General features: G+C 50.6%; 1 protein-coding gene across 3 annotated transcripts in view; it reads right to left on the reverse strand.

The window, feature by feature from the left end:
• Nucleotides 1-23586, reverse strand: part of Ttc26 (tetratricopeptide repeat domain 26) — a 127015-nt gene that overhangs the window by 99325 nt on the left and 4104 nt on the right. For all 3 annotated transcript variants that reach the window (XM_089586185.1, XM_089586184.1, XM_089586182.1), the window contains exons 2-3: nt 2681-2995; nt 785-1002 (exon numbers count right to left, since the gene is read on the reverse strand). In XM_089586185.1, the coding sequence (XP_089442311.1) occupies nt 785-1002; nt 2681-2995 (533 nt within the window). The remainder of the gene's footprint in view (nt 1-784; nt 1003-2680; nt 2996-23586) is intronic.

Consider the following 23586-nt stretch of genomic DNA (forward strand, 5'->3'; position numbering starts at 1 on the left):
CTGTTTCCGTAAACATTGTTCTTCATAAGCGCACTTGTATCCACTTTTTAGCGGTGTTTTCTTTTTTTTTTTTTCCTCGTGCCAACCGCTGACTTGTAAGGATGGTGAGGCCCGTCAAGCAGTGTGTCATTCACTGCTTTATTCTTTTTTTTTTTGCCTCGTGCCAACCGCTGACTTGTAAGGATGGTGAGGCCCGTCAAGCAGTGTGTCATTCACTGCTTTTTTCTCACCATCCCCAGTTTGCATGTACAAACTGAAATAAAAAGATTGATTGGTTGACTGTTTTCGGTAAAAATGGTGCATTTGTTATCACGTAACTGTAACCTATCAGTCTAGACTGACTCAGTATTCCCCTTAACGCCATCACAAAACATCCATTGCAGCCAGTTTGCGAAACCACTCCCCAATGGGCCCTGAAGCTCAAATGGACGTCCGCAGGACGTCTCAAACGTCCTCAAGACGTCCAAGGGAGTTTCAGTGCCCACTGGGCCCTTGAGCGGCGCCCCGCGCAGCAGCCTTGGTTCTCTCCGAGAGAATAGACACCTTAGCATACCGTGTACCGTATTACCATTACCGTTACAGGAGTACCGGGAGCCCGCCCGCCGCCGGTGAGCACGCGCTGATTGGTCCCGATGCTGCAGGCGCGCACGTAGCTGCCGGCTATGTGGCGCCATCTGGTGACGTCAAGAAGATTTGCGTATGCTCATTGGCTGCGCGCGGGCTCCCGGAACTCAGGTACCGGTAACGGGAACAAGGTACACGGTATGCTAAAGGTGTCTAATACCTGAGGTAGTGTATGGAGGCGAGCGACAGCTGGTCCTCGAGTATGTCCTGAAGGCTCTGGTGCAGGGCCATGAGCCGCTTCTCGTCGCCCGCCTTGTGGGCCAGGTGGAAGAGCAGCCTGCTCTGCAGCTGGTTCTTGGGTCCCTTGAGCACCGACGCCTCGGCCTCCTGGTAGAGGCCCAGGTGGAACTGGCAGCAGGCCAGGTAGCTCCACACGTCCTGCAGAGGAGACACGCTTTCTTTTTTTCCCACCTGCACATTCAACTCTACACGACAAGTCGTTCTGCAGCGCCGTTGGGAAAAAAATTGACCGGACGTTTACCCTTCCGGTAGCGCGAATTTCTCCGACTGCTGGCGTGCTGCAAATTCCCGCACGGTCACCCGTCCGTCCGTCCGTCCGTCCGTCCGTCCGTCCGTCCGTCCGTCCGTCCGTCCGTCCGTCCGTCCGTCCGTCCGTCCGTCCGTCCATCCATCCATCCATCCATCCATCCATCCATCCGTCCGTCCGTCCGTCCGTCCATCCATCCGTCCGTCCGTCCATCCATCCATCCATCCGTCCATCCATCCATCCGTCCGTCCGTCCGTGCAGTAGTTGTCCTCGGGGACCAGCTCTAGCATTGAACATAATCGCTAAGAAACAGCAACAAAACTGTTTAAAAGAAAGAACAAAAAACTGCTGTATTCAACAACCCAGGTTATGTGTAGCAGTGACCATGATGTCACATGGTGAGATAAACTGGTGGTAGTGTGCAGCGTCGCTGGGTGCGTCACTTTATCGGTTCTTGCGCGATTTTGTGCGAGGAATCTAAGAAACATTGGAAAATAATTCCTCGCCGGCATGCAACATTACGCCCAATTGCATCATCATCATTACCGTCACCATCATCAGCCAGACTATGGCCACTGCAGGACAAAGGCCTTTCCCACATCTCTTGAATTAACCCTGTCCTTTGCCAGCTGCGGTCACCGTATCCCGCCGATGGCATCAGCATAAAGCAACATATCTTTCATCTCCACCGCAATATTAGTTCCTGTCGTTTCCTTAAAAGGACACTGAGATTGAGGACGAATTCGAGCTTGCCTACAACGACAGATTTTCGAGTTTTCTAGCAAATAGAACGCTTTGAGTCAAAGCTGAGCTTTTATTGACTTTAGAAAAGGTCAAAACCGCAATGACAGGTGTCGCCCATGTCACCCGTTTTTACAAGAAAAGTGCGTTGACGCAAAGCCAGTTTCCTGTCGCTGAGAGAGAGAACGGAATTTTTAATGAGGAAGAGGTGGAGAGGTCATTTGCAATCAAAGTCCCTTTCTGCCTCGACGCTACTTGTTTGAACTGAGTTACTAGGAAAAAAATTCCCGCATTAAAATTTTTTTTAGCCAGCCGTAAAAGCGAGCTTCTTTTGCCGGACAAACATCAGAATAGGCAAAAAGAGCCATATAATCGATTTTATGAAAAGAAACCAATTGGACGACGTTATGTTAAGGAAAGAAAAATGACATGTGTAACGTTAAGAAATCGGAAGAGGGCGGAGTGGATGAAGGAACAAACGCGGGTTAATGACACCCTAGTCGAAATCATGAGGAAGAAGTGGGCTTGGGCAGGGCATGTAATGCGAAGGCAAGATAATAGCTCGTCCTTAAGGGTAACGGAGTGGATTCCAAGAGAAGGCAAGCGCAGCAGGGGGCGGCAGAAAGTTAGGTTGGCGGATGAGATTAAGAAGCTTGCGGGGGGGATGCGGTGGCCGCGGCTGGCGAAGGACAGGGTTGATTGGAGAGAGACATATGGGAGAGGCCTTTGCCCTGCAGTGGGCGTAGTCAGGCTTATGATGATGATGATGTTCAGCATCCCTTTAAGGGCCACCGAAGGCGGCTCAGTCCTCGTGCCGGGAGTACCTACCAGGGGCGGCGGCATGCCCTTGTCGGCCAGCAGGTCCTGGTAGATGCGCATGGCCTGCCGGTACTGGCCCAGGTGGAAGGCGCAGTAGGCCGTCCACAGGGCCGCCTCCAGCTGCGAAGAAGTGGAGGCGGAGCCCGAAGGCGCCCCTCCAGTGAACTCGAGCAGCGCCATGGCTCCCGTGAAGTCGCGCTTCTCCAGGAACTCCTCCAGGGTGGGCAGCCGGCTCTCGGTGGCCGACAGCGCCTGCGCAGAAGCGCCAGCGTCGTCCGGGCCGGCGGCCGAAGCTGCCACCGCGGGCTTGGTCCGGGACAGCAGCTGCGGGCAGGGAGAGAGAGAGACTCTTCAATGAAATACAGAGAATTTAGCCGGCGTTTAAAAATCGCTGGCATGCTACTCTGCGTAGGGAGGGGAATCTTGGAGACAGAAGGAGAGCGGTGTGGAAAATGTAAAAAAAAAAAACGAAGATAAAATGCGGCCATATCCTGCTTGAGTGCCCTGCGTATGCTAAAGAGCGTGCGTGCTATGAAGATTGCATGCAGAAGCTCTGCCCAGTGCCCTTAGCTAACAATGGACAAAGTTTTAGGTCCCTTGGCCTGCCTTAGGCAACCGAGACTTGCAATGAACTTTCTATTTACATATTTAAAAGACATTGGATATCTCGATAAGCTCTAAATTCACTGGCACGTTACCTGCATGCATTGTTCGTGCAGTGAACTTCGTGAGCCCATTTGTCGGACTATGCACTCCATCATTCCATAGGTTACATCAATACTCGCCGTTGCATCCTTAGTACCCATTTCATGCGTACAGGGAGCCAGGTTCATTCCTCATAGCACATCGGGCAGTCTTCGTCTCCCATAGGAGACTCCAAACGGCATCATCATCATGACGAGAACTGCGTCCACTGAAGAATGAAGGCCTCTCCGATTTGATCTTTAACTAACGGACGCCACGACATAATGACATAATGGACTGCACGGCATAATGAAATGAAAACTAAATGAATGGTTACAAAGCACGGACCCTAATACTGCATACCTATGATGGCCCGTGAAACTTGAACCTCTGTTAGCCTTCGGAAAGGAGGGGCCCGTCTGCCTTGCTCTTTGTGCAGCTGGTGCTGCTGAGCTTACTGTACACTTTTAGCAGTAGGGTATAGCTAACCGGAAACCTTCCTGGTTGTCGTGACCGTCCTTCTAGCCACGTGGGCCCGACCAGAAGCAACCGTGAACAATCGACGAGGCCGACAACTTCGCGACGGCGGTGGTGAAGTGGGGTGCTTGGAATGCCGCCCTCCGAGCCTAAATGGATTAGTGTAGCGGAGTGCAGGTGACCGCGGCAGCAGCGGTGAAGGCAGGAGCCAATGTCAGCAGCAACCCCAGCGGAAGCGGAGTGCAGGTGACTGTGGCAGCAGCGACGAAGGCAGGAGATGCGCAGGGGCTATTGTCAGAGCAACCACAGCGAAGCAGAGGTGACGTGGCGACGCCAGTCACGCTGGCTGTTAATTGAAGACTGCTGTGTTCCCGACTCGTGTTCTGGACAACAGGCGAGGAGGCGGGTTCATTCACCTGCTGGAAGACTGCGGGAGATTCCTTTCCAGCCGGGCTGGATGAGTCAGCATCTCCCCCTTCCCATCTACCCAGCTGCGAGAGAGTGGAACAGCCCGCACCTGCCCGGCCGTGGGTGGTAACAGGAATGTCACCTTCGGTCCATCCGATTGGACAGTGCTCTTCGAACATTATTCCCCAGCCAGGGATCTGGGGAATCCGAACCATATTTAACTCGGCTGTGAGTGTGGCCGAGAGAAGCCTGCTACCTCCAGTCGACTTCGGTTGACGAAGACGTTCCCCTTCCACTGAGAGTCTTTCTCAGTCGCTCTATGTAAATAATGTAAATAAGTGTATAAAGTTTTTCGTTACCATCCTCTAAACCCAGTCTCCCATCCTCCTCGTCCCATCACCGGTCACCGACCATGCTACCCGGGTCGCAACAACTGGTTGGCAGCGGTGGGATCGTCTGCGTGGTGTCCGTGCTCCGGTTTTGGTGAGTGCATTGCCTTCTCTCCTTGAGTATTGCCAGGCTTAGCATTTGTGCTGCTCTTCCTGGTAATTTAAGTTGGTTGTAGTAGCCTGTTCGGACTTGAACCTTGCTTTACACCAACATCCTTGAGAGACTTGCGATCTCATTGTTACCGAGCACTTAAGGGCAGTCATGGACTGGCGAAAGCTGCGTAAGATGGACCTGATCTCCTTATCGGGGGAATTAGGGATTCATTGTGGGAAAAATATGAAGAAACTGCATGTTGTCAGTGCGATAGAGGCCCTCGGTTTTTAGGATGAGGAGATAGTGGAGCACTGGGAGGAACTGGAATTAGAGGAACTGGAATTGCAGGAACAGAAAAGAAAAGAGGAATTGGAATTGCAGGAACGAAGAAGAAAAGAGGAATTGGAATTAGCGGAACAAAGGAGGAAAGAAGAGGTGGAGCGAGAAATGAGGCGACTAGAGGTGAAGCTAGCTGCAGCTCAGGCAGAAGCAGTAAAAGTGGAGCGAGAAACGCGAGGGCTTCTCAAATGGCGAAGGGCTCGAGATCGTTTGAGGACTTTTCAAAGAGGCGAGAGCTTCGGAACTTTCCTCGAGAATTTTGAGCGAGTCTGTACGGAAGAGGAGCTAGATCAGGGCGAATGGTCAATGATGTTGCTGGCTATCCTTCCTTGATGTCCGCGCCGTATTAGCGCGACTGTCCGATGAGGATGCCGACAACTATGACATAGCAAAAGGTGCCCTCTTCCGTTTCTTCGGCATACGTATGATAGTGGACTGTAAACGTCAAAGTGAAGAGGCAGCTAGGGACACAACAGTTGCGCAAGACAGCAACGACAAGGCAGGTATAAGCGTAGAGAGAAGTGCCAGTTCAGCAGAAACAGCGGCAGGATCTGTCGATTTAAAGACAGAGGAAAAGGATTGTAGCACCGCCAGCCATAACAAAGGCACTAGCGATGATTTGTTTGAACTCGCTGGCAACAAAGAAATGTGTCACAGGGCAATATCGAACCCTCAGAGTCATGCCGATTTGAAAGGGAAGGACGAGGCAAAGGCAGCTCAGGGTCAGATAGACTGTGAAAAATCTCCTCCGAATACAGCTGGTGAGACACTCGAGAGAGGTCCTTTGAAAGTAGATGACGACAGAGTCGCAGCGGCCAGCGACAGAACGCCAGACAGTGAAGCACCGAGCTCAGACAAAATCACTGAGGCGTGCGAGTTTTCAGAGAGGTCGTTACCTAGCACTGACTGTAGGGCTCAGGTAGTTTTCCTATGCGAGGAAAATTCCGCACGCGACGAGCCTCCGGGAATTACTGTGTTGGCTTTTGACGCTGCGGCGAGGGCCGGCACCTTAACACGTGACGGCACCGCAATACCAGAAAGCAGTCATGCGGTGAAAGCGACGGCTGAAAGATCGATGGTAAGCCAGGAAGGCGCATCAGCGCTGCATCAAAACAAAGGTCATTTCAAGGATGAGGCAACGACGGCCGCTCGCGACCGAACACCCGAAAACGAGTTGTGGTCGAATGAAATCGCAGGAGCGGTGGATTTTTCGGAGAGACCGCCGCCTAGCACTGCGAGGAAAGCGCAATTGGCTTCGCTGAACGGCGAGAAAAATCGTGAACATGACGGGCCTTTGGAAATTGATGCTGCGGCGATTGCCGGCAGCTTAACACGCGACGGCGCCGCGATAACCGGAGACGCACGATACAGATGCGCTAGGGTAGCCTCGAGAAAGCGTCGGCGCGCAAGGAAAACTAAGGTGAACGGTTGCGCTGAAATGAAAAAAGTACAGGTCATAAAGCCCGCGAGTTTGAGGACCGGCCAACCTTGTAACTTTGCAAAATTGCAACCGCGGCGCTCAAGAGTTCATAGGCGTCGCCTTAAAGCCAAGGCAACTAGGCGTGCGCAGTCTGGATGTAAACCACCTGCTCCATTGTGGGACCGCAGCAGGAGTTGTCAGGAGACATGTGAACACTGCTGCCGCCTGAAGAAAGAAGCGCGCGGCTACCGGACAAAAGGGCGCCGTAGAGCGCGCGCGGGTCAGACAGAGACGAGACATGCAGGGAACCTGCAGAGGGGAAGCGCCTCTCTCGTGTAAAGCTTTTTCAGCGCTGCCCGGGCTTTGCATGCCAGTCGCAAAGAGACGGAACTAATCAGTCCCGCAGCTTTTTGGAAACCGTAGCTGGTAGAACGGCAGCCCGACCACGCCGGGCGCGACTGAAGTAGGGGTATTCCAAGAATACATGCATCTTGTATTTGATGTTTGTTTTTTTATTCATGTACGGCAGAAAAACGGAAACGAAGTGTTGAGCTTTTGTGCCTGTGCGGGATTTTGTACTTCGTGTTTTCTGGCCGTAATGATGTAGCTTAAAGATGCTTGTTGATTCTCTGCGTAAAAGAGTTTCTTTTTTTGGTATGACACCATTGGAGGTTTTGGAATGGATGGTTGCAGTGTGTGGATTTTGTGTGTTATGTATGGATTAGCGCCTGAGATTACGTGAGCAGTAGTGGAGCTCTAATATCTCCGCGTCTGATCTATCGGGGCCGTTGGTCTGTGAATCGCAACGGCAGCTGTAATTTCTCCAGAACAAAACCTGTTTCAAAATTGAAAAATGCGGTGGCATTTAATCGTCCGCATAGGTCCCGTCCGCAGCTCACCCAACCAGACGGCCTGAGGGGGGGGGGGAGCCAAAAAGGGGAGTTAACTGAGCAGCACAGCTTGAGGCCTTGTTCTTTGTTTTGCCTGGCACGACTCAGGAGAAGGGTGGTGCTCTTGCCTTGCCGGGGGGGGGGGGGGAGAATTGTGCAGATTTGACCACTAATGCTCCACCTGAGACCCTTGGCCTGCAGACACCGACCCTTGGGTCACCCAGGAAACAGAGGACCTGCCTGGCTGATGCGGCCTCTTCAGAGGACAGCGAGGAGCTGTAACCCCTTTCGAGGCCTCTACCTGGCGGCGGACGAGCTGTCGTGACCGTCCTTCTAGCCACGTGGGCCCGACCAGAAGCAACCGTGAACAATCGACGAGGCCGACAACTTCGCGACGGCGGTGAAGTGGGGTGCTTGGAATGCCGCCCTCCGAGCCTAAATGGATTAGTGTAGCGGAGTGCAGGTGACCTGGCAACAGCGGTGAAGGCAGGAGCCAATGTCAGCAGCAACCCCAGCGGAAGCGGAGTGCAGGTGACTGTGGCAGCAGCGAGGAAGGCAGGAGATGCGCAGGGGCTATTGTCAGAGCAACCACAGCGAAGCGGAAGCGACGTGGCGACGCCAGTCACGCTGGCTGTTAATTGAAGACTGCTGTGTTCCCGACTCGTGTTCTGGACGACAGGCGGGGAGGCGGGTTCATTCACCTGCTGGAAGACTGCGGGAGATTCCTTTCCAGCCGGGCTGGATGAGTCAGCATCTCCCCCTTCCCATCGACCCAGCTGCGAGAGAGTGGAACAGCCCGCACCTGCCCGGCCGTGGGTGGTAACAGGAGCGTCACCTTCGGTCCATCCGATTGGACAGTGCTCTTCGAACATTATTCCCCAGCCAGGGATCTGGGGAATCCGAACCATATTTAACTCGGCTGTGAGTGTGGCCGAGAGAAGCCTGCTACCTCCAGTCGACTTCGGTTGACGAAGACGTTCCCCTTCCACTGAGAGTCTTTCTCAGTCGCTCTATGTAAATAATGTAAATAAGTGTATAAAGTTTTTCGTTACCTTCCTCTAAACCCAGTCTCCCATCCTCCTCGTCCCATCACCGGTCTCCGGCCATGCTACCCGGGTCGCAACATGGTTAACATCTCTGCATTTCCCCCTCTCTGTATCTATCGCTTAGCAGGTGACTGTGCACATCGGCCTTTGAAGATACGTGGCTCCCACGAAGTGCTCTCTACTCAGTCAATAAAGAAATCTGTGATGCTCCCGACTCAAGCGGCATTGGCCGACTGCCGAGTAGTGGCCAAAAGCCGTTTTCTTGTCGTCAGCCAACTTGTTCGGCAAATGGTGCTCGGAGCGACCGACGTTTCCCCACGTATCAGGTTGGAAGGAAGCCGGCCGGCGCGCACGGCCCAAGCACGCGCTCCCGAGTAAATGCCGATTACATTCATAAGACAGCGACGGAATGTACCCAGAAATCTTTTAAAAGCGCATTTTTTCAACGTGAAGTTGTTTATGAACGCAATGTTTTCTTATAACGCAAGATTACACCATAACAATCAATATATCTGCATACCCCTCCTCTGGACAGTCGCATTTTCTTCAGTTTGTTGCCAAAAACGCCCCCATTTGTTCTTAATTACTCCTTGCGAACGCAGAAGAAACGTTAAAAGGAATCGGAAGGTTATGCCATTCCCATCAAGGTGTTTGTAACAGTATCATACAATATTCCACAGTTGCCTCAGAATTAAAAGCGATGTCCAGGGAAGCTGGACTTGAGATGTAGGCACGACGTTCGGCCGCATCAACATACCCGCTAACCAGTCAAACCTTACAGCCATCCCTCGACATATCCATAGACCTCTATAGTTGTGATACCCCTTCCTCGAAACGTCCATCCCCAATGTCATATCCCTCGCCGCGTAGCTCGTGCTAATGCACTTCATAAGTATTACGGGCAAGACCACGATGTCATTTGAGTAGACGCCGCATGAACAGCGCATGAAGCGATGGCAGTTGGCTACAGTCAAACCCTACCCCATCCCCTGACTCATCGTCTTCCCTCGGGCTCTACGCCTGAGGAGGCAGATGAGGTCGCCATCGCCCTAGCCCATGTATACATTCGGACGCTCAATACATCTTTAGCGACTCCAAAACGGCTCTGTCCAACTTTGCCAGAGGCAGGATTCACACCCCTGCTTGGCACTTGTTGAGCACCCCTATCCAAAATTCGCCACGCTAGGTACAGCTCCAGTGGGTTCCGGCTCACTCTGGGAACCCTGGAAACGAGGCCACCGGTAAATTGGCCCGAGGTTTGATTTTGCGGGCTCAGGGCAGTCTCGGTCCGGGATTATCGAGGGAGCGGGCGCACGCCTTTGCAGAGCTCACGCAAAGAGCACGTTTGGACCGCCGGACTCACCCCCCTCCCCATCTCTCTCTGACGCACTCCCAACAGATCCTCTTCAGACGCCTCCAAACCCTCTCTCTGTCATCCCCTGAGCTGTTATCCCACTACTATGGCACCTCCCCTGCATGCTCCCTATACAGTGACCCTCACGCTACTCTCTCCCACACTTTTCGACTGCCCTGCTGATCCTCCCTTTCAGGGACAGCACGCCATCTCTAGCTGGGAGGGCTGGAAGGTCCTGCTCACGTCTGCAGACCCGCCGCATTATGGTGCTCGGCTGCTGACCCGAAAGGATTCGATCCCGGCCGCGGCGGTCGAATTTCGATGCAGGCGAAACTCAAGAGGCCCGTGTACTGTGTGATGTCAGTGCACGTTAAAAAAGAACCCCAGGTGGTCGAAATTTCCGGAGCCCTTCACTACGGCGTCTCTCATAGCCTTAGTCGCTTTGGGACGTTAAACCACATAAACAAAACCAAACTAAACTAAACCAGACACCGCAGCTTGCTGCGGTGACTCGGGCTGCCGACGTCATGTCCCGACATGACCAGTATGGTGCAGTGCGGAACCAAGTTTAGTTGCGGGTCCGAGACTGTACACGGTAACGTAAACACTGCGACGATATGCTATAACTCTCTATTGAAGCAGTAACCGCCGGCCAAGCCCGCGTCGATGGCCTACGAGGGCAATCACTGCCTGCGTGTTCGTCGGCTAGGGCAAAGCATCCCGAGTGGAAGAAGCGCGGTGCGCGTGGTAAAGGGGCATCGTCGAAAGCGAAGCGACTGACCATGGTCGTGGATCAACAGCAGCCATTTGAGAATTTTGAAATATTTGCTGGCCATGCTGGTCACGTGGTATGCATAGCCTAGCTGCCCAGTCGACTACTTCTTTTCCGCTGCTAGCACGTGCAGGCAGCGTCGTACAGCGGGCAGTGAAACTTACGCACTCTGAGCCACGAACGTTGCGCTACTTTCGTCGCTGCAAGAGCCAACGAATTGCAGAAGCAGCTTCAAAACACACGTGACCAGACGCATGTAGATTTGTGGCAACGCTTTTGTTGGTCCATAGCTGGCCACATGTTTCCTCGGTAAATTAGTTTTTGAGGAAAGGAAGTGGCGCAGTATCTGTCTCACATATATCGGCGGACACCTGAACCGCGCCCGGAAGGAAAGGGAGGAAGGTAGGAGCGAAAGAAGAAAGAGAGAAATGTTTCTCGGATGATTACGTTCCTGCGGACCAAAAAATCGCAGAGGCGCGTGCTCTGACGAAGACGTTGAGCACCAAGTACGAGCACTCCCGTACTGCTTTAATTTATTTCCTAATTACTATTATTATCATTATTATTTTATTTTTCCCCCATCATTATTTTCTTGTTTAACATTTTGAGCACCTATCAGTTGCCGCCTGTATCTTGGCCAATCCCCCGCAGTGGGTACGCGCCATTATTTAGAGGACAACAACAACAACAGCCAGGAATCTTATTTATGTGGCCGACCTGCCACCAGCTGCCGTGGACACTACAACCACGATACCACGATTAGTTTATACCCTGTCCCTAAATTTGATAGCTGGCAGCAAGGGTGTCGACGAGGATTCAATGACCGCCCTGTATAGCCTGGAAGGAGCCACGGAAGGATCTGATTTGTATAAGCAAGCGCGCATAACGCAGTTTTGTAAGAAATAAACGCCACTTTTAGCGACCTTAGTATCTTTAGCTGTTATAGAGAGAGTCCACTTAATACAAACATCGGATATAACGAATGGAATCCTCGTGACCGTCAGGATCTTTATAAATGGGCTCGACTGTAGTTTCAATTGGCGGCGAAAATCTTTTTTCGCGCTTCAAACATGTACGTTACGCGTTAGGCCGTACCTTCGCGCCAAGGAGGCGTTTGTGCTATGTCCAGTGAATTGCTACTTGTGCGAGCAACGAGAAATCATTGAGGAATAAAATGATTTTTTTATTGTTGTTGCGTTTTTTTTTTTTTTCTAGGGGGGGGGGGGGGGAGACATACTTCAGCAATTTCCAGCCTGCCGAAATTACATGAATGGCAGGATAGGTCGTCACGCGCTCCGTATACTCCTCGCAGCGAGCGACAGAATTAAAAACCAGGAAGAACAAAACAAGATCCGACACAAAATTGTGTGGGTACCGGGGCACACGGGGGTGGCAGGGAACCGAGAGGCCGACAGGATAGCTCGAGGATACATTACTTTCCGAGCTTCCGACGAGACCGCGGAACTCGCGCCAGCACCCAGGGAATACTCGGCCATACTACAAAACTATAGAGGCAGAATAATGCGATATCCCCCACCGCACAAACCTCTCAGCAGAGAGGAAGCTGTCACTTGGAGACAATTACAAACAGGCTCTTTCCCAAACCTACATATACTAAACAAAATGCACCCTACGGTATACACGGGCAAATGTCCCTTGTGCGACGAAAAACCTACTCTATACCACATCACATGGGCCTGCCAAAACATACACGTGGTCCCCAAAATACAAAACCCGAGTGCGGAGCAGTGGGAGACTCTGCTGTCCAGCGACCGCTGTGAAGACCAACAAGGTCTGGTACAGCGAGCTCAACGGGCGGCAGTGGCCAGCGGAGCCCTGGACTGAGGGCAACCGACCACTGATTAGAGGCGGACGACTTCGACAGAGAAGGCTCCTGGGGGTACATCTCTGTGTACCCATCAGTTCAATCGTAAATATTATAAATTCTTTCTACAGTGTGCTCGTTTCCGATCTGCCACCGTTGTATGCATGTGTTTATTTTATTATTTTGTAATGGCTCTTAGATGAGCCACAGGCATTTTCAAGCTATTTTCTTTAGCTTTTGGCCTGTGGCTCATCCTAAAGACTGTATGCACTTTTGTAAAATAAAATAAAGTTTGGTTTGGTTTGGACGTCTCTGAAGATGCCCCCAAACCGCAGGAAAAACCATTAGTGTAAATAAAGTTTTCCCTTCCTTCCTTCCTTCACGCTTCAAACATGTATACGTTACGCGTTAGGCCGTACCTTCGCGCCAAGGAGGCGTTTGTGCTATGTCCAGTGAATTGCTACTTGTGCGAGCAACGAGAAATCATTGAGGAATAAAATGATCTTTTTGTTGTTGTTTTGTTTTTTTTCTTGGGGGGGGGGGACATACTTCAGCAATTTCTTAAAAAGGTAGTGAGATTATGCACTTCACTATATAACATTTCTGTCTGCGATGAAAGACTCCGGAATTCCTTGCGAACTCTTCTTGTTCATAGGACTGCTTAGCGTGTGGAAAATTTGCATGATAGATGAACACGCTGAACCGCCGCGTTGAACGAAGTCATTGTTCAAAGAACAGTGCTTCTTTAACACAGGAGGATTAGGTTGCACAAGTTCAACCTCCTGACTGGTTCCGGAATTTTTATGTGCGGGTGTAGTAAGGGAGGGTGTGGGGCCTTATGCCGAGATCGCTGTGTTCGACGAGATCAAGCAAGGCACGAGGAGGGTAAGAGAGGTTCCTAATTATTACATGCAGCAACGATAAAAAGAAGCCTCGGAGATGGCGGAGTAGCCTGAGAAGCTTTTCTGTTGCGCCGCCACTGGTACAAATCCAACTCGGAGTATGCATACTCTTTTAGTTTTAGTTGTTCTTTTTACTGCGTTAGCAGTACAGCCTCCTTTCCCAAAAATAACCGCGCTGCCTGTGCGTGCGTGCAGCCTCCACCCTCGATTCACTCTCCTGTTGGGGCACTCACTGATGAAAATGTGTCTTTAACAAGCTGCACCCGTCACCTCAACAACTGTACCCGATGTAGCCAAGGCGGATTGTTGTGAGTGCTCAACGTATGCCTTCGCCCAAGCGTTCTATGAAAAAAACACTAACAAGCATAAGCCTCTCGTCACAGACACCAAGAACCGGAAGTATGACAGCGACAAGTAGATGTAAGCCGCCAGACAGAGAATTCAAGATCCAGCAGTCCGAGTAGAGTGTGCTGAAGCCACCCGCTAGCGACAGACATCAATTATTTTTTATAAGCTGAACACTTAGCGAATCGGCATAACGAGGGATCTGTTCTCGCTTCGGCGAGCGCGGCTTCGGCCGCTTCTTTTTGAGCAGCGTCCGCTCCGGCGGACGCAGTTGTTGCTGCGACGCGCGTCTTTTCTTTGCTTTTTCTCTTTCCTCTGATCTTTTAACTCTCCTCTATCTGCACGTGGCAGTGGTGGTGGCTTGGCACGAGCCAGTAGCAGGCCCGTGCAATTTCCTCTTCATCCTTCTCTCAGTCACAACAACAACAACAACAATCGGCATAACGAAATCATTTCATTGCAGTAGCATTTTAGAGCGCAGCTCTTTGGCGTCCGTTCCTGGGTTTCGCGTCGTCGTCGGCGTCGGCGTCGGCGTCGGCCTCGTAACCAGCTCCGCCCCCAATGTCTCGCTTTTCAATTGGTCGAAATGCTCGTGACGTCACAGTGCGCGAATTTCAAATGGGGCCAATTGTACTTTGGCTAGTAACCATGCAACCAATCAAAGGGATCGTATAGTGATGCTGCAGCTAAGTTGGAGTGAGTTTAGTTAATTGATTAATTAACCTAATTAATATACAGGAGAATGAAGAGGTCAGAAGAAAAGAAAAGAAAGACGCGCGCCGCAGCGACAACAGCGTCCGCGGAAGGAGACGCTGCTGAAAAAAAACAGATAAGTACGAAGCCGCGTTCCCTCCACCACCACGCACTTCCCCACTCAGTAAGACGTTGCTCGTTTCATATACGTTGTGTCGAACATCCTAGACAGTTCCAACAATTGACAGGTTAATGACAGAACACGATGGATAGAATTACAATAATATAAATATGAAATAGCCTAATTAACCTTTCTAGTTAGACCGCATAAATCAATAAAACCGAGAACGAAATTGGTCGAGTTGGGGAATCGAACCAGGGTCTCCGGAGTGCGATACGAGCACGCTAGCCACTCCGTAATGCCAGCTGAATGGTTTGGAATGAACAAAGGCGCGTCTAGCTAATACGGCGTCTTCGTTCACTCCCCATCTTCCCCTTTCCCTTACGGCGAGGTGCAGGTGTCCACCCAGATATGCGAGAGAACATTTCCTTTCCTCAAAAAATAAATTTACCGTCCAGCAAGGCGTACAGCCGAATTGGCGATGGCGTTCTGTGGACTCCCTGGCAGCGTTGCAAGACGCTGTCGCGTTCCACTCTTACAGGCGAAGCTTAACATGTTAACCACACATCAGTAACACACGCAGACAGCCAATGGACGCGTCATTCGCTGGCAGCAATTGATTCATCATTCACAACCACATTCTTAACGTACGCTCCCTTGCCGCACATGCCAAGGACGTACACCACGATCACATTGTGCGCCATTCCTCTGTACTTTGCTTTGCTGAAACCTGGATGGATCCCGAAGAGCCTCTCGAAATCATAGATTTCCTATACTGCTGTGGTGCTCGCAGAGACCACAACAGAGCGGTGGGAGTCGCTATCTACTTGCGCACAGGTCTCTCTGCAATACCAGTCGAAATGTTTGGCACGTCACATGAAGTTGGCGAACTGTGCGCCGCAAAGTTGCCCAACGGCTTGCTGGTAGTAGCTGCCTACTTCGCCCCTACCGCACTCACGAAAGACGTCGTGCACTTCCTGCAACTCGCATTAACCGTCCATCGATCCAGACCGATGTTAGTAGTGGGGGACTTTAATGTTGACATAAAGACAAACAGCAATTTCCTAACACTTATGCGGGAGAACATCCCGTTCCTCTCGCTCGTAACGCGTCCCACGGCTGTGACAACCTCGCGAGGCACTTGTATAGATCTCGTCTTTGAGAATCAAGCATTGGTGTACCAATTCGAACATATATCACTCTATTTCTCCGACCACAAAGCTTCCTTCATGACTGTCAAGAACTGTTAGTGGAGTCTTTGTTAAAGGAATACGTGTGAAAAATAAAAAAAAATTCTGTGATAGCGCATACATGTGTTGTTCGATTCCTTTGCCTCAATCTATCGAAAAGGTGAAACAGCTTATTTGCTGCGCTCAAATTTCGCATTAGGAAGTAACGTAATCGTCGGTAATTTTTTCTGGGCGTAATCACTAACACGTGCAAGCGAACGCATGCATTTCGGCATTGCCTCTTTGTGTAATCGGTATTGATTTTTTTTCTTATATCTCCGCCGCTGCGAAGAGCCCGCGCTTTCGTTCCTTTTTTTCGCCGTGTGCAAGAAAGAATATTCGGATTCTAAAAAACAAGCCGCACCAATTTATCCATCCTTTATTTGGTACTGATAGTAGTAATACCTTAGATACGGGGGCTATATGAGGCTATTGGACGCTGCCCGCAACCTTGCAATCAGCAGCCGAGCCCCAGAGCCACTGAGGCATTTTTGTTTTCTTTATTGCACCACTGACCCATCGTCAGAGGTTTTATTTGGTACCTGTTGTCTGAGACAAGGAACGCTTACAAAAGTAAGTGTTGCGCTGCCCACTGCGGTGGCTGAGTGTTTAGGGCGCTCGGCTAGTTATTAGGTGTACCGCGGCGTTTCGCTGCAGGCGGGACGCAAAAGGCACCCCTGTGCTGTGCGATGTCAGCGCACACGTTAAAGATCCCCAGGTATAGTGCCTAGAATATACTGGCCAGTATATTCTAGGCACTATACCCCAGGTGGTCGAAATTATTCCTCCGGAGACCTCCACTACGGCACCTCTTTCTCTCTGTCTTCTCTCACTCCCACCTTCCTCCCTTCCCTTAAGGGCGCGATTCAGGTGTCCGCCGAGATATGTGAGACAGATACTGCGCCATTTCCTTCCCTCAAAAACGAACGCCACAACGTTGTTTGGTCGTTGCGCTAATGTTTATATATTTGGGGTAAATGACGCAAAGAAAGGGAAGGTATTCTCAATCGGTGCTTCAGCGTTGTATCATTTTTTCCGCGCCTCACGTGACCTAAATTTACACTACACGTCACAGCCACCGTTCGGCTGATGAAATCGAAACAGCATGGGAGAATAAGTTCCTTTGTAAATTATTCAGCGGCCGTAGGCGAATACCACACGGTGATCCATTCTAATATCTAGGGTATCATTTGAAAGGAGAAAACACGCAATAAACTTAGTTGTGCATGGTCCTAGGACTATGGACTTCACGACATTACTCCGTATTCAATTAAAGCTCCTGCAACCTTTATAAGTGGCCCCTTTTCTGATATTTTCGATCAAATGCTTCTTATAGAATTCTCAGATAAATTAAAATGCGCTCATATGTTAGAGTGATACATACAGGAGGTAACAAAAAATTCAGGGGGGCACTTTGTTGACCTAAAGCGCAGTAAGGCGAAAGCCTTAAGGCGGCCGCACCAAATCAGCACCAAATCAGCAGCACACGCACCACGTGACACGCCTCACACATGAACACATTGACGATCCCGACACCCTTCTAGACACACTTCAAACCATGTACACATCTCCAGGCGGCCCCATACCTCTACCGCACTACACAGGACAAGCAAATCCAACACTCGACACCGACATCACGGAGACGGAAGTCAGAGCGGCCCTCCTGACTTTAATAAGTACTTTCTGTAAGTACTTTCTTCTGGGCGAGTTGGTTCATAATTTCCAAAGGTAAAACCTTGCGCAAACAGTAGAAGAAGAAGGAGACGGTACAACAGGACAGAGCGCTCTGTCCTGTTGTACCGTCTCCTTCTTCTTCTACTGTTTGCGCAAGGTTTTACCTTTGGAAACTCCTGACTTTCCGCGCCAACTCCGCACCTGGTGCAGACCAAATCACAAACTCCATGCTCCGTAATCTGGATGACCAATCGATCACCCACATTACGAAATACTTCAACCAGTGCTGGAGGGAGGGTAACCTCCCGCAGTCCTGGCGCCACGCGAAGGTAATATTTATACCAAAACCCAACAAACCACTCACCATTCAAAACCTTCGCCCAATTTCGCTAACCTCATGCCTCGGGAAGCTCCTCGAGCATGTTGTGTTAGCGAGACTCACAAGTCACATGGCGGACAACAATCTCTACCCGCATAGCATGGTGGGATTCCGCCCTCATCTATCCGCACAGGATGCCATGCTGCAACTCACACACGACCTTTTTGATCCGCTTCTTCCAGGTCACACCAAGGCAGTCTTAGCTTTGGATCTCTCCAAAGCTTTTGATCGCATTGAACATCAGGCGATCATGACTGCTCTATCCCCATTGAATGTGGGTGTGCGCACGTATGCCTACATTCAAGCATTCCTGACTGACCGCACGGCTGAGATACACTTCGGCCCTCTGTCTTCCGCCTCCTACACACTTCAGAGTATCGGCACCCCTCAAGGGTCCGTCCTTTCCCCCTTTCTCTTTAACATAACCCTCATACCCCTCGCCCGGAAATTGGCAACTATTCCCCACCTCAAGCACACTCTTTATGCCGACGATATCACCCTGTGGACCACCCACGGCAGTGACGGCGACATAGAGAACACCTTACAGGAAGCAGCCACCCTCACCCAAAATTACGCACGGACCATCGGACTGTCTTGCTCCCCAGAGAAGTCCGAACTGCTCCTCATCCGGCCTAAGAACCACCGCTGTCCCCGCTCCCCCATTGCCATTGAATTGAATGGTTACCCGGTACCTGAGGTTGGCACCCTCCGTGTATTGGGCTTGCACATCCAGAACGATGGCAAAAACACCACTACCCTCAAGAAACTCAAGCAGGTTGCAGGCGCGATATCGCACCTCATCCGCAGGGTTTCGGGACATCATAGAGGCATGAAGGAGCGCGACCTATGTCGCCTCATTCATGCCTTTGTCCTCAGCCGTGTACTGTACACTACCCCATACTTACAACTATCCAAACATGACATAAACGCTTTGGATGCTTTGATTCGCAAGGCATTCAAGGTAGCACTTCATCTTTCCCTCAACACACCCACAGACAGATTACTAGGCCTGGGCCTCCACAACACGATCGGGGAACTGGTGGAGGCCCACCGACAGGCCCAATACATCAGGCTCACAAAAACTTCCACAGGTCGGTATATCCTGGACTCCCTGGGAATCAAAATACCGCCAACGACCCAACCCTTCTCGCCATCCCACGATCCCTTCACCGAGAGCTTCTCATCAGGCCGCTCCCGAGGAATATGCACCCGTCCCACCATGAGCAGCGCCGCAGAGCCCGTGCGAAGGCACTCCATCGAGCGTACGGCCCCCAGCCGGACGCCGTATGGGTGGACGCTGCCTGCACGGGTGATGAAGCGACAGCAGCTGCGGTGGACTCCTCTTCCTCCACCCTCTTCACACTACCTCTCCCTCCAGATACGTCCCCAGAGGCTGCAGAGGAAGCCGCCATTGCACTTGCTATAACCCGCACGGAAGCCCGGTATATTTTAACTGACTCTAAAACTGCGATTCTAAATTTTGCTCGAGGCCGAGTTCATGTCCCTGCTTTTGGCATACTGGACTCGCCCGATGCACCCCCGCCCCGCCAAGTGGAGCTGATATGGGTGCCTGCGCACTCCGGGAATCCCGGAAACGAGGCCGCCAACCTTTTAGCCCGAGGTTCTTTAAACCGGGCTCAGGTGGCCTCGGATCGGGGATTCACGAAGGATCGCATGCACTCATTCAGTGAGCTGACCCAGGCATACAGAGCCTCACGCCAGCTCTACCCCCCGCCCCACCCCTCCCTAGATAACAGACAAGCAACACTCTGGCGCATACCACAGACACACTCTCTCCCCTCGCCCCTTACCCTAGTCCACTACCATCCCTCCTTCCCAACTCCTGCTTGCGCTCTATGCCCAGAGCCCTTCGCCTCGTCCCTCCACATCCTTTCCCTCTGCCCGGCGGACCCTCCCCCGCGGGACCTAGAGAACCTCAAGACCTGGGAGGACTGGGAGACCCTGCTGCATTCGGAGGACCCGGCCGTGCAGACCATCGCCACCGGCCGTGCTGCCAGTGTTATGGACCTCAGGAACATAAACACTTGCGTGCAGTGGGGTCGTGCGGGGACCCTGGGGCGTGCCCCGAATTCCTTTGTAAATAAAGTTTTCTCTCTCTCTCTCTCTCGAAATTTCCGGAGCCCTTCACTACGGCGTCCCTCATAGCCTGAGTTGCTTCGGGACGCTAAACCCCAATAAACCAACCAACCTTAAGCGCAGTGTTGTTGCTTGTGTCATGTGTGGTTAAGGTGTTAAGGTTCGCCTCTAAGAGTGGAACGCGACAGCGTCTTGCAACACTGCCAAGGAGTCCACAGAACGCCATCGCGCGTTCGGCTCTACGCCTTGCTCGACGGTAAATTGGTTTTTGTGGAAAGGAAATGTATCTGTCTCGCACATCTCAGTGGACACCTGAACCTCGCCGTAAGGGAAGGGAGGAAGATGGGGGTGAACGAAGACACCGTATTCACTAGACGCGCCTTTGTTCATTCCAAACCATCGAGCTGGCATGACGGAGTGGATAGCATGCTCGTCTCTCACGCCGAAGACCGGGGTTCGATTCCTGAGCTCGACCAATTTCTTAATCGGTTTTATTTATTTATCTGGTCCTACTAGAAAGGTTAATTAGGCTAATTGGTTAATTAATTAATTAATTAATTAAACTCAGTCCCACTTACTTGGAGCATCACTATACCATCCATTTAATTGGTACGTTGGTCGCATGGTTAAAAGCCGAAGTACAACTGGCCCCGTTTGAAATTCGCGCGCAGTAGCGTCCCGACCATTTCGACCAATATGAAATGCACGTTAAAGAACCCCAGGTGGTCGAAATTTCCAGAACTCTTCACTACGGCGTCCCTAATAACCTGAGTTGCTTTGGGACGTTAAACCCCAATAAACCAATAAACCAACCGAAGCGCGGACACATTTGCTAACACGTCTTTGGTCACGACAGCATGAGGCATTAAAGGCTTTCGCCTTAAAATTCAGGGGCACTTGACTGTCTGAAGTGCGTAGAGGCGAAAGCGTTTTCCGCATTAATTAATTGATTAATTCTAAAACTAATCAACTGCTAATTAATGACGTTCAAGCTTCGCCTTTCGGAGTGGAACGCGACAGCGTGTTGTAGCGGTGCCAGGGAGTCCACGGAACGCCACCACCCGTTCGACGCGATGCCTTGCCCTTTGAACGCAACGCTTTTTTTAGGAAAGGAAATGGCACAGTAATTCTCTGCCACCTTGGTGGACACCTGAACCGCAACACACAGGAGGGAAGGAAGTGGGAGTGAAAGAAGAAAAAGGGGCCGTAATGAAGATGATGAAAATTGTATTTGAGGAAAGGAAATTACGCAGTAACTGCCGCACATATCTCGATGGACACCCGTCAAAAGCGTGACACCTCTGCTGACAAGCTTCTGCTTACAGCCTTCTGTCGACATCGATGATACACTGTAACGACGAGGTATTGAAGGCTCTCGCCTTAAAAGTTATCTCAATAATTATTGTCCCACCTCTGTTTTCTGGAATTGCTGAGTTACTTATTTCCGCGTGGCTATGTCACTTCTAAATTTTAAAATGTAGTATATAAACAACAGCACGGATTCCAACCTGCAAAATCCCAATCCGGCAGCTCAGGCGGAAATCAAAAATGGGCGCATTCATAACACCGAACATAAGCTTTTTGTTGTTGGTATTGTTTTAGACTGTTTGAAGGCGCTTGGCTCCGTGAAACACGACATTTTACTTCAGAAATTATACTGTATTTATGGTATTTGCGGAATAGTCCATCTGGGATCCACTGCCGCGATGACTCAGTTGTCATATGGTGATCGGCCCCAGTAAAAAAGAAAAAAAATTGGAACCAAGACATTCCAGTTTGAACTAATTGTACATTCCCATTGGTTCCAATTGGATTTCCCAATTGGACCCAATGGTTGTTCTAACCACCCGACCAATTGGACCCAATTGGATCCAAGTGGACCAGCCAATTGTACCCATTAGTGCAAGCAGTTATTTCACCCGGAAAATATTCACAAAATATGTTGCGTTCACTGAGAAAGGTAGCTAAATGTTTGTTAATAACATGCTTTATTCTTCGTCTCACAAGATGTTTGCAGCACTACGGTAGGTAGAGCTCTCTCGTCCAATCAGGGCTGCAGAAACGCAGAAAATAGTCCCTCGAATATTTGAGGAGTGTATGACTATTAATCAAAACAATAAGCATTGCAACTAAAAACATGATTTGGACAGGTATATTTAAATGGTAGGGAGTGTTTCAATCACTGGTGAAATTACCAGACAAAGCCCGTACGGACACAGCTCTGCGGAGGCCTGCTGCGAGGTAGTGATGCGTCGCCACTTTCCAACATGGCGTCGGTCGAGTCTGTTGTGTCTCCTGTGTGCTCTACACCGACAGTGCGCTGTTTCCCCAAGCAGGCGAAGCAGGTGGCTTTAAACGTTCTTGAAGCGCTTCGCGTCGAGTGCGGGGGCAGTTGGAGTACAAATGCGCTCATCAAGAGGACGGCAGAACTCACGCAGGTGAGCGAGCGAACGCTTTACAAGTGGACAACGGAGACGTTGAACGCGGGCCGAGTGTTGTTGAACGCGGGCCGTTTAACTCTTTCGCTACCGCAGAAAAATGGACGATTTGGAGTGTACGGAAAGAAAAATTTTTTTCACAAGAACTAATACACCCAGCACATATTGCAATGCATGAAATTGTAGCTTATTAGTTACACTTCTGAGTGAAACAAACAGAAGAGTTGTGTGTGCGAAAGTAAATGAACATTTATTTGTGAAATTTGCTAAAAACACAAAAAAAGTATATAGCAAAAACAAAAATTACCGGCTGCACTAAGCCAGAACTTGATTGGAGGAAAACTGGAATATACAAACTGTTGCACATGTTTATAGCTGTCATTATTCACAGTTTCAGCTATGAGAAAAATTTGCTGCACTTTCCATGGCCTGTCAAGTCAGGGGTCCCGTCTGTGGTGCCACTGTGAACAGCAATCAGGGGTGAAGATGTGAAGCAGAGGTAGACTGACAGGTGCTTCACATAAGGTTTTATCTTTGTTCCTCCCTTGTTCTCTGATAGCCGAGCTTGCAGTTTCTTCTTTTTTTTTAATTTTTTTCGGTTGGTGTTGAATGGATTCTATGGGAGGATTGGGGGCGTGGACTTCATTTCCCTCATCATACCCGAAGATTTCTTGAATGAGCTGCTCCCTGATAGCCATCTGATAAAATTTGGCATTTTAGGCAAGCTCTAAAACATCAGAATCAATGAAATAAGTTTTAGCGATGTGGTTCGAAAGCCAGGACACTTTCCAAGTCTTGCCAATAGATGCTGCCGCCACTGAATCATCCGGGTCCGTTACGTGCAAAAAAACAAACAAAAAAAGCGAAAAACCAATTTTGAGAAATGATTTTTGATGGCAGAGGGCCAGAATAGATTATTCTGGTATTTCAGTAGAAATAAAGTCGCGGCAGGTCAACAATAGACCGATTTCACAAAGCATACTGCGCATGCGCGCGTTTACCGGAAGTAGCCAGCCGCCATCTTGGCTGTAGTCCTTCGTGGCGTCGTCTGCACGACAGCCTACATTACTTTGCGCCTTGAATGGCATTATACCCGGCCGCAGTAGCTTTCCGCCGTTTCGTTTATTGTGTTGAGCTCTATAAAGGAAACAGAGGCTCCACGGCGGAGTTTCGAGGGGTGCAATGCTAATCGCGGTAGGAGCAGCGCAGAGAGGGTGGTCAGTTGCCGCATGAGGTGGAGTGGCCGCGGTGGCGACGCTGCGTTTGTTCCTCGAACCTTGCTTTGGAAAATGCTGCAGGTGGCGATAAAAACGCGCTTGACGGCCGTTTTCGTTAATTT

The sequence above is a fragment of the Amblyomma mixtum genome, chromosome 4, assembly GCF_055824585.1.
Source record: "Amblyomma mixtum isolate Tamu chromosome 4, ASM5582458v1, whole genome shotgun sequence".
NCBI classification, from domain to species: Eukaryota; Metazoa; Arthropoda; class Arachnida; order Ixodida; family Ixodidae; genus Amblyomma; species Amblyomma mixtum.